General features: G+C 33.7%; 1 protein-coding gene across 1 annotated transcript; it reads right to left on the bottom strand.

Annotated features, from left to right (window-relative positions):
* Positions 1–10,379: 10,379 nt before the first annotated feature.
* LOC129286588 (protein IRX15-LIKE-like) lies at positions 10,380–11,675 on the bottom strand. Its single transcript, XM_054922532.1, has one exon. It carries the CDS (start codon positions 11,471–11,473, stop codon positions 10,502–10,504), a length of 972 nt encoding a protein of 323 aa, XP_054778507.1. The 5' UTR covers positions 11,474–11,675; the 3' UTR covers positions 10,380–10,501.
* Positions 11,676–12,411: the final 736 nt, after the last annotated feature.

Here is a 12,411-nt window from a genome sequence, read left to right as displayed (position 1 = left end):
ATAATTTGAAAAGTAATTCGCTCTCTCAAATTATAATATGCTCCCTCAATACTTTTAAAATTTTTTTTTATTTTAAAATATAAAATACTTTAAATGAATTAAGTTTTTATCAAATGTCTTAATTTTAATATTACCTTTTCTCTTTTTATAATTAATTTTCGCTCCTTCTCTTTTCAATATATTAAATAATAGATATTTTTAAAAGTTTATATTTTTATTTTAAAAAGATAAAGTTGTTAGGTGTATTTAATGAGATTTATTAGTATGTGAGATTTTGTCTAAAAGTATTTTATAATTTAGGACAAAGGAAGTAATTTGACATATGCAAATTTTTTTAAATATATTTTTTAATATTACTTTTTCCTCCTTATATATTATCTCTCTCTAAGTTTGTTAAATTAGTGGTATTTTTAAAAATTTATGTTTTGTTTTGAACAATAAAAGTTGTTTATTTGTTTCATATTATAAAATGTTTTTCTTAAAAAGATTTATTGTCTAAAAATATAAGATATTTTGATAAAAATAAAATTTTTTAATAAAAATTTTGTTAATATTATTATTTTTGTTATTATATTATCTCTCTTTAATATTTTTTTTCAAATTAAATATTAAATAAATGACATTTTTAAAAGTTTGCATTTTTATTTTGAATAGATATGGGTGTAATATATTTAATGATTTTTATTTGTATGTATGATTTTATGTAAAAGTGTTGTATGAATTGAAATAGGAGAAGTAAAATCTATTTAATAAGTTTCATTCGCATGCTTAATTTTATCTGAAATTATCTCGCAAATTCAGACGGAGGGAGTAAATAACTGGCGCCTGACAGCTGATTAGTCTTCATTCTTCAAGGCGTCTTGTGTCTTATATATATATATATATATATATATATATTCTCACAAACGTTTTAGTTTATAGGAAGAAATTCATGTAAGGATTATGGATATGACATATTTTGAAAATAGGCCCATAATAATTTAAAATTTTATTACAAAATGTTGAGCTTGAATTGAGATAAACAAAATAACTAAAATATCTTTCTTCGACATGTTGCAGCATGACAAGAAAAACAAAGATAGTTGGTTAGTAATACTGTAATAGAAATATGTGGCAATTTAAATTTGTGATTTGTTAAACTTTTATCATACTTGTAAAATCAATTACATTATTTTTTAAAATCTTTACTTTACTTATTAATTCTCTTGCATTACTTGTTATATTGCAGCGTATTTGAAAAATATTTTGCTTATTTTGTTTTAGAATTCTATTCTAATTCAGGTCTAACATCCTATTGAATTAAATTTTAGATTTTGTTCAGCTTGATTTGAAAATATGTTATCGTGCTTAGATGAGATTCTCCTTAATTAGTTTATATCAGATCGATCGAAAGAATAATTGGAAGTGTTCGTCGGACTAACTTTGATTTATGCTTTTCATGATGTGGCTTTTGCGCAGCATTATGGCTTGAGACATATTTGATCATCGTCACTAATATTGATGGAAATTGACTGAAAATTATTTTGATTGTCTCGATTTGATATAGACAGACACCGGAAGAATAATTTGACTGATAAACATTTTGATTGTGTCAATTTGACATGACTCTGTGGTCGCTACAGCTAGCATACGAGAGTCTCCAAAAAAAAAAATTACGACTAGATTGTATAGGATGTTTGTGCCAGAGTAAAAGGGTAAACAATGCTATAACGATATTTTCACTGAGTTTTTGAATGAAATATGGTGGTGTTTGTAAAGAAAATCTATGGTAGTTGAAGAAAAGTGGAACAATAATAAAGGGGTATGCATGCAAGATTTTACCGACAAAAAGGGGCGTGACGTGGAAAAGTTAAGGTGGACGTTGCTGTCATTTATTTGTCGGCATGGCTTTTCTTTGTAGAAAATAGACCATTTTGTCTATCAAAGGCCACACACAAACAAATCACAGAGTATTTTCTCATTTTCATATTAAAAAGCCTTTAGGAATCATTTACAAAGTAGACGAGACGCCAGTTAGATAGATATGAGTCTCCTTGTTGACACGAAATCCCTCCAAGGAATCTGCTTCCTTTGTGGCTCAGTTTTAATGCGTGTCCCATGATGCACTACTTTTTTCTTTCTTTCGTAAATAAATTCACATGAATGTTTTGTTAGAGTTGTTAAACGACTTATCTATAAATATCAATATCGTGTGTGTGAGAGAGAAGAGTTATTATGTTTTTTTAATAAATCAACAGTATTAATAATTTTAGAACACGAAGGAGCATTTTTATTGTCATATAGCAAAATAGAATGCAAAGCCAGGCCAGCTGCTCAGAGCTTGCCTAGCGAGAAGATCAGCGGCCGCATTTCCGGTTCTGTGGACGTGGCGACCAACTTCTTCCAACAACCATGGTGGTGCGTGCAAGAGAGTGGGAAGTTAACAATTTTAAACAAGAGACATTAATCAGACTGATTAAGATCGCTCTTCATCAATCAATTTAATTTAAGAGTGATTAATCAGACTGATTGCCTCAAGAGAGTCATTCTCAGCCCCAGGTCCCAAGCCATATTCAAGCCCAATAACATAGCCCAAACTTCATGACTAATACCAGAAATTAAATTGTGCCTGTGTGTGTCACAATTTTCATAACTAATAATACATTTTTTATGAATGATGTAACTTCAATTCTTAATTTGATGAGTATGCTATTACTTAATTATTCATAAGGGAAACGTAGGTCATTGTACCTTCTAAGATCCAATTAAATGCAACGCACTTCCCCACTTCAATCAAATACCAAACAAATAAATGTGCCAACTAATCCATCCATGTCGCAATTCACACCCCTTGTTCACTTTTATATTTTCAGTTTACTACTTTGTTAAATTAATTTAAAATTTAACTGGTAGCATCTATTTACGCAGGGCAAAGAAAATTGTAATCAAGGTGAAATTTTAAATTTATTTAAGCTTTTGCACTGGGGAATTAATTTATCATAATATCATATATGATGTAGTTATTTCAATCATTGTTTCTTAATTTAAACAATTATAAACTGAAGCTAACGAACTGATATCATGCTATAATATCTTCAATGATCCGAAACATATATATTATATGTGATATAAAATTTAAGGGGAATGCCACTATTATTAAGTTATGATTCAACTCGAATCAAATTCTCAATAATATGTGCTAGAACATAGTATATATCTAGACTGGTGACTCCCACATGTCTTCTCGCGTTTTCGTTTTCGCATTTTTTTTCCCCTTTTATAATATATCATACTAAGACCATCATCCGTGTATTCTAAGTTTCATCACTTTATTGCATTTTTAATATTTTATCTAGAACGGAGCATTTGGTGGTATTGTATGTCATGGAACTGTTTTGTCAAAATCATATAATTTGATTTTAAATTGGGTTTCACTACAATTTCATTAAAATGTTTTATTTATTATTATTGTATTAAAAGATAAAAATGAAACTGGCACATAACGAAGCGCTTGTTGCAGATCTGGAACACAATTAAAGCTGGAGGGCCGAAGTACCACTCAGATCAACAATAATTGGAAAAGAAAAAGTAAAGAAAAATTGGAGTGAAAAAAAGATAGACAAGTTGATGGGGTATGATGTCACCAAAAGGAAAAAAATGAAGCATTTTTTATTAAAAGTATCTCACTAACGGCCTTAAAAATACACATAATTATATTTTAGACTTAAAAAAATTTGATATTATTCTGCAGGCCATTGGGCCCTTATTGTAATTTTTTTTAGATTAAAAGTACTTTTTTTTTTGTTTGATTTGAATTTAGAAAACCTGTGCGAAATCATACACAATACAACATTTACTATGAATAAAATAATGCTCACATATGCTCAACTAAAAGTTTATGTCTTTTTAATATTTCAGTAGTCTAGACTTAATAAAATAAATAAGTTAGGTAGTCATACACAATACAATATTCACTATGTGTAAGACAATACTCATGTAAGTTTAACTGAAAGTTCATGCCTTTTCAATAGCTTAGGCTCAACAAAATGGATAAGTTAAATAGACCATGTATAACACAACATCCACGTGCACAAGACATTACTTACATATATTCAACTGAAAGTCCATGCTTTTGTAATATTTTAATAGTCTAAGCTCAACAAAATAGACAAGTTAGATAGACTATACACGATATAATATTCACTATGCACAAGACAATACTCAAGTATGCTTAATTGAAAGTCCGTACTGTAACACCCTCAAATTTACAAATCGATTTTTCACAAATTACTAAAACCATTATCATGGTAGAAAATTTTCTTACCATGATACATTCAAGACATAATACAAGTCTTAAAATATCCAAAAAGGCAATTAAAACGATGAGGGACAGACATGATCCTCATAGCATGTTATTCAAATCAAGTCATAAATTAAAAGGGACAGACATAATGCTCTTGAACACCTAAATGCATTTAATAAAAAGGATTAGAGTTTACATGCTCCACAAAAAAGATATATCCTAAGTTGGCACAAGATACATTGTATAATCCAAAATAAGAGGCAACGTAAAAGATGGTGTCTCATACACTATAATTACACCTCTGGTGCTTTCTCAGCCGGACTCACTCCTGTAAAAATATTAACCACGGGGAATGAGACTTAAAAGTCTCAGTAACCAAAGATTAATATGTAATGATGCATGCAGATGTAACTAATCATGCGATTGCTAAGTAGGCACACAAAACATTTAACTGAACAATATTTTCAAACAAACCGAACAAGTATTTGATTGCATGACTGCACCTTATATTCTCCTTTCACCATGCTCGGACGCCAAATCACCCGGCCAAAGGTGAGTTGGACCAAGCGACACGCCACTCATTGGGTCTAATGAGGGCTTACCACGTGGTAATAATTAACCGAACAGAAATTCCCTTTAACACCATACATTAAAATACCCTGACAAGTCATGCATCATTCAAATATCCAAACAGAAATATATCCAAACAATAATATCTCATCATGATAAATTTTTAACCCACTTGGCAATAATTTCAAAAAAGTATATAACAGTATTTATTTTCAATAATTCATAATTTTTCCAAACAACAAGTCAACACATAACCATTCACAAACACACTCATCACAACACATTAATAATGGTTACCTTGTGTCTTGAATAACAAGTTCCCCTTCACAACTCCTTTTTCACCACTATCTTTGTCAATATAATCTACATAATTATTTCACAATACTATATATTAGTTTTACATTAAAATAAATAACTCTAATTTAAAGAGTTAGAAAGTCTTAGATCTATAATCCATATTAACACTAATTTAAGATTTATGCCTCATTTAACTTCCTAAATTCTTTTCTAAAATTCTCGTACCCTAATAAACTATTTTTTTATCTTCAATTCACTTCTAGTATCACAATTTCATCCTTCTATATTCTAAAAATTTATCCAAAAATAAATTAAAAATTTTAGAATTATCCTGAAGCCTCAAATTACCTTTCTATAACCTCAAAAATACCTATTCATACTTAAATAAATATTTAATAATCATAGGTTTATCCCTACATCTCAAATTCCACACAAATTCAATCATATAGATCTAGATTTTAACTCAAAAATTTTTAAACATGAGTTTCAACCTCAAGAAAATATTCTATAATATTTATTATATCCCTAAGAGTTTTAACTTATATTTTTACTCCATCATATCATCAGATTAACTATCCTATAGAAAAATCCTAATCAGAATATTTACTCTATCCTACAAAATAATCATATCACTAGAAAGCTAATATTATTTGAAAAATAACTATAAAATTAATTTTGTAATTAAATAAATTTTTAAATGCTAATCTAAATAGGAAAGTTAGAACATACTTGAAGAAAAAGAAAATAATCCCCCCATGCGAGAAAATGCCGAGCAACGTGAGAGGAAGAGAGAAAAATAATATAAAAATGGATTGTGGTCCCAAAATTATATTAAAAAAATATAGGTTTAAATTTAATTATTCAAACCTTTGGGCTAAAAGTTGTAATTTCCTCTAAATTGCATCTTAACCTCTCATGCTTCCTAATGCACATACCCCCTCCTTTTTATACATGAAGGCACCTCTTCTCTTTCCTCATCTAACCAATGTGGGACTTAGAAACAACAACCTTCCACCCCCTTTTTTTTTGTTCCTTCTACCTGCTCTTTTTTTTTAACACACATAAAAAAATTATTTATGTATTATATCTTAACTAAATATTGCTTATGTGATTTTAAATTTAAATTTTTAAATTTATAATTAAATACCTAACCATAATATCATTTCTAAATAACCTCAAATAATATAAATTCCTATTATTATCATTTGTTTTCCTCAAAACCTAAATTCTACAATTTCTTTATTATATAAAAATCACGATGTTACACGTACCTTTTTAATATTTTGGTAGCCCGGGCTCAATAAAATGGACAAGTTAAGCAGACCATGCACAACACAAACATACACTATGCACAAGACAATGCTTATGTATGCTCAGCTGAAAGTCCATATCTTTTCAGTATTTCAATAGCCTCGGCTCAACAAAATGAATAAATTAGGCAGACCATACACGACACAACATTTATTATGTTTAAGACAATGCTCACGTATGCTCAATTGGAAGTATATACCTTTCTAGTATTTCTGTAGCCTGTGCTCAATAAAATGGACAAGTTAGAGAGATCATGTATAACATAACATCCACTATACATAACACAATGCTCACATATACTCAATTAAAAGTCCATGCCTTTTTATGAAATTTTAGTGGATGTTGTGTTGTTATGCATAACACAATGCTCACGCATACTCAATTAAAAGTCCATGTCTTTTCATGAAATTCTAGTGGATGTTACTATATACATGACAATGCATTAACATCACGAATATCACGAATGATGTCGCTAGCAATGTCAGAAACATAGACAAATCCTTATCGAAGGCCCTAATTCACCTTCTTCAATAGGATGATTCAAATGTGGGTCATCGATAAGAAATTAATTGCAGGTGGCAAAGAAGCAGCACTTTCACAGAGACAAACTATAAGAGAAAAAGGATATATATGATTGAGTGTGGAAAAGCAAGGTAGTTGTTGTGAGACAGTACAACCTTTTCATTTCGGGAACTCCATTTTGATGCAATTTTGAAAATCCTCCACGCTTGTACCCTTTACAGCTTTTGAATCTGATGCGAAGAGAGAGAAAGAGTTTATGTGTGAGAGACATATAGGGAGCACGCGAATATGGATTCAAAAGGGTGAAATTGTATTTTTAGTCTAAAAAAATAGTAATAAGGGCCCAAGGCCTTTAGTGCAATATCAGAGTCTTTAGGCCTAAAATGCAATAATGATATTTTTATGGCCCTTAGTGCGATTCTCCCTTTTTTATTTCCTTTCCCCTTCCAACATAGAGAAGTAATATAAATTAACATTTAAAATATGTGTCCCAAAATTGAATGAAAAACTAACATAGTGATTAATATTAGGGTAAAAGTAAAGGTTAAGGGACAAAAATATCCTAAAAATTTTCTCAAAAAAATTATAAGTATTTTTAAATTTTAAGAGGAGCAATGTTACTTTAAAATTTAAAAAAAAAGTACAATATTATTTCATCATTGGTCCAAACAACCATTTATTGTTAAGCCTATTGTTTTGACCAACGATTTGACATGTGCCTTGCTCTCCCACTTCTTGAACTATTCTTCTTCTCTCCCTCTCTCCCATTTTGTCTTCTCTTCAGTGTTTGTGTCTTCCTAAATTCGTTAACAACCTAGTTTCATCAAGAGTTTGATCACAAGTTCATATTCTCAGGATGCAATCTTCATCTTTCATTCACAGCATTCCTGATAGTAACTTACTCAATCTTAACATCTTGAAATGAACAACCAAAATATCTATCTAGCTAGCAAATTCACTCTGTGGAAGACACAATAGAAAAATCAAAAGGGAGAAGTAAAAGAAAAGTGTTTGAAAGCACAAAGGAGGACGATGTGGCTTTAGGGGATTTCAATTGTGTGGGATCTAGTTTGCATTCTCTTGGCTTCTTAATATCCTTCCCAAGCTCAGTTACATTAAGAGAAGCATCGACCTGGAGGCTCTAGAGGATGAGTTCAAACAACCTTCGTCGTCAAATCCTTTCGGCCAATCGGACTTACCCAGTGTTGATCTTTTTTTTTCAACACCCCAAAAAAGGAACCACCTCTCGTCACCACCAATACCATCCTTTCAATTCTCACCGTTGACTACCCAGTCAAGAAGCTCAACACCTATATTGCTAACGATGGTGTTGCTATTCGCACATTTGAAGCCATGATTGAAGTTACCAAAATTGTCGAGGTGCGTTTAAAGTTGATTTTGTAATCTTGGACAATAGGGGAGTGCAACGTGAATCTGAATAGCAATGACACATACTTGTAAAAATTCCTATAAGGATGTGAAATCTGCAAAATGATCATCATTGTTGGAGGATGATGGGTTTTCTTGCGTTTGTGCGTGAGAGAGAAGGATGATTGAGGAAGAAGTGCGGAAGGATGTGTGAAAGTTTTTGGTCAAACCCCACTTTTAATAGTTAACATTTTTTAATTCAACAGTGCGGTCAAATTGTATTCTTTTTTAAAGTTTCAAGATGCTATTGCTCAACTTTTAATAATTTCATAGTGACATTACTCTAATTAAAAAGTAAAGATATTCAATGTTCTTTTAAAAAAACTTTTTAAACTTTCTAATCCCTTAATCCTAATGTTAAAGAGGCTAGCGGATCCCTTCTAGTCTTGTTAAAATTATTGCTTGATCCATTCCTCGCTATTACGCCCAGTAACATATATATTACATATTGGGTGACACTATATGGACTATATAGGCCCACCAATCTCTTGGAAGCATTCGTTGGTATTAGATGATCCAAAATAATGAAACATGTTATTGGAGAGTAGTCTAGTCCCAACAAAATTCCACGAAAACAACACTGAGCTAAACGAAGTTGACGTTTAGAGTCCGGAGACTTTTGAGAATATAAGCTGTCAATTAATTTAATAAAATTCGGTCTCTTCATAGTAAGAAATAAATAAATGCAGGAGCAACACATGCTTGTAAATTAAAGTTGGAAACGGTACATCTATGAAGTCCATAAGAACGTGGGGCCAACCACCAGAGTAACAACAAACGACATATGTAGGCCAGACGTACCAAGTGATAAGTATTTAAGTAATGGGTTTGTTGGTTCGTTAATTACCAAATGCCCTTTGTTTAATTATATTCATCACAAGTAGTTAGCGTGTCCTCGTTTGGAATCTACAGGGTCCACGGTACATTAAACTCGACCATCACAAAACTTTTACGTGAAAAATGGTTGTTTATTGTGCGAGTAAAAAAGAAAACCATTAGAGCAACTCAGTTCGTCTTTATATATAAGCTTAAGCAAGAGTCAGGATTATAATCTTGAGGCAAAAACAAAAACGTTTTTGGGTTGAAATAAAAAGGCCGGATATGGCACCGACACGGTATGACCTTTTTCTGGGGGGTTCATTTACGGTGTCCAGCACTCCAGTGTCTACCGTAGCATAGTGTTTCTCCATCTGATCCACGTGAGCGTACAGAAGGGCAAATCCGAGCAAGTTGAGGAGGCAAATAAGGTGGTGACACTTGGACATAGGCCATATCTTGTCGAAGCCACGCGTAAGGGCCCAATGATTGAGTCACCAATTTTTCACACCAACAAAAAAAAAAAAAAAAGTCCCCTTGTAGATGCCGAATTATCTTGAGTAATAGGAATCAGCGTATTCTGAATCTCCAAGTTAAGCTGCCGAATGCTAGTCCCACCGACCGACTGACCGACGCACATTGCGTTAATTTGGTTGTTGAGCAATTACTGTGCTAAATGATAGAGAGAGAGAAAGTCATGAGAATGCTTTGAATTTAAATTTGAATGTTGACCATTCGTCAAATTGAGCAGTAGAGCCCTATTCTATCCCACGCGCCCTTCCTCTCCCGCCTCACATGTTTCCAACATCTACGGATCCATCCAGCTTTCCGGTGCGACCTTGTTCTTTCCGTTTCCTCCCCGTCGAGAACACACAGGCTAATAAAGTTGTTATATTCACGATGAGAATGGCTTTATAATCTAGTCACATGGAAACTTTTCTACAAGCGGAAGGTAACAAGTTAGATCTTGCATAACCTCAAACCGTTTAGTGCATGTTTCTCTCGTCATTCTCACTTTAGTTAAAAGATATTCTGCACCTCACCTTCAGTATATTTGAAAAAGATAATATCGGCACCCAATTGCACCCACGGAATTTTGAAATTCCACAGCTTCATTTTTCTTTGGTTAACCTGTGATTTTGGACGCTGTAAAGAAGGGGCAAACCACTATGACAACTCCAAATTATATTACACTTCTTTTCCTTGTTATAAAATTGCGCCAAGAAAAAAAAAAGAGAGAAGGGAAAAAACATCATTTTTACAGATTCTCAGAACTTAATCGTCTTCTTCACTTTCCGACGGCAATGACGATGAAGAAGCCGGAGAGCTCGAATTTTTACAAAATCCAGAACTATTATCATTCTCGCTCCCACCTTCCACCACAAAATGCCCCAACATATCCACCGTCCCCACCAAATTCTCTTGGCACAGAAACTCGTCGCTGAAAATCCTCTCCACCTCTCTGTAAAAATCGTGCACGAACACATGCGTTCTCACTCTCTTACCCCCGACGCTGCCTTTCTTGCTCCTCGCAAGAACGGCCGCGGTGAAAATCGCCGACATCCTCCCCGGCGACGCCGCCGAATACCCACGTGGGCCGTCAACCAGAATCACGTCCCACGGTATTTGGTATATGTGGTTCGGCAAATCGTTGATTCCGAGCCTGCACTCCGAGAACAGGAGATTCTGCACAGGTCTGCAGTCGCTTTTCGACTGGGTTTTAGCGAGAGAAAGAAGCTGAGGGTAATCGCTCACCCTGGTGGTGAACTGAACGTCGTATGCTTCAATCCCGGGGTTGGACTGCTCAAATTTGGAGATGGCGTATTCGTTCTCGTCGAGGAACACCGTGCGGCCGTGGTGGTTGAGGGCGGACCAGAGGAGGGACTCGCGGGTGAGGCCGAAGATGAGAAAATTAGGTCTCGGGTTTTGAACCAGAGCGACGGCGATGGCGGAGAGCTCGGAGGCAGACATGGATTTGGCAGTGTCGTTGGAGGCGGCGGCATAGTGGAGGAGAGCTCTGGCAACCGAGGGGGGAAGAGAACCGGCGGAGGAAGAGGCGGCGGAGGCGGAGGCGGAGGATTGGGTGAGGGTGAAGGTGGTGGTGCGGAGGGTGAGGATGAAGAGGAAAGTGAGGAAGACAAAGAATAAGAGAAGGCGGAGGCGATGGGGAGGGAGTAATAAAGGAGAAGATTGTTTGTGAAGAGAAGGATGAAAGAGAATGAGCTTGGTGTTAGTGCTGGTCTTCATTGGTTTTTCAGGAGAGGGGGCGGCAGGGAAAGAGATATTTGTAAGAGAAGCTAAGGAGGAAGATGAAGTGTGGAAGGTTCAGAGGAGAGAGAGGAAGGAACAGAGGGATCGCGGAGGAGATTGAGAAGATCACGAATCTCAAGGCAAAGGTCATGGGAGCTGTAAATGTACCTGGCTCCCTTATCCCCTTCCTTCTTCGAAATGTTTTTTTAAATTCTTTCGGAGCCTGGAGGGCGAGAGCAATTAAATGATTAATTAATGATCAGTTTCAACTTTTCTATTAATCTGCTTTGCAAGGTTCAGTGGATAACTAATCTGCCTTGCCGCTGCAAGTTTTTTATTTTGAATTAAAGGTGTGCTATTCCTAACTTTGAATTAACGGAGTATATATGTATGTATTATAATTTTTTTCATGTGATGCAGATAATAGGGAATCTGTGGTTTAATTACTTAAAAAATAATATTAAATGAAATATAATCAGAATTAAGGAAGAAAGCAAACACAAAAACAAAAGGATGTAGATTAATACTGTTGATAAATATCTTGACTTATTTTTTTATTAATAGTTCGTTTGATAATATACAAATATTATTTAGATTAGCGACTCTCATTTGCTGTGGTTCTTTGTTGTGCACTGATGAGAAGAGGTATACTCCTACATGTTTTGAGAGTATTGTACTACTATCGTCATTATTTTTGCAATTGTAATGGACAAAGAGTATTGTTGCTTTCGGTTGGTGAATTTAGTAAACCGAATCAACGATCTATATATATATATATATATTGGCATCCTAAAAGGTAATTAGAAAATAGAAAATATAATTTAATACAAAATGACTAATAATAGCTCGATTGAAGCAAAAAAATGTATACATTTATCCATCTGGATGTTTGATTATCGTTTTTGATATTGGTTGATTGAAGCGGAGTTAAAGAG

The sequence above is a fragment of the Prosopis cineraria genome, unplaced genomic scaffold, assembly GCF_029017545.1.
Source record: "Prosopis cineraria cultivar Desert tree isolate PC_DT_omini unplaced genomic scaffold, ASM2901754v1 PC11, whole genome shotgun sequence".
Lineage (NCBI taxonomy): Eukaryota > Viridiplantae > Streptophyta > Magnoliopsida > Fabales > Fabaceae > Prosopis > Prosopis cineraria.
Note: the sequence above shows the minus strand (reverse complement) of the source record. Positions and strands in the feature narration are given on the sequence as shown.

Coding starts and splice junctions, on each gene's coding strand:
- LOC129286588 (XM_054922532.1), bottom strand. CDS start 11,473: ATGAAGACCAGCACTAACACCAAGCTCATTCTCTTTCATCCTTCTCTT.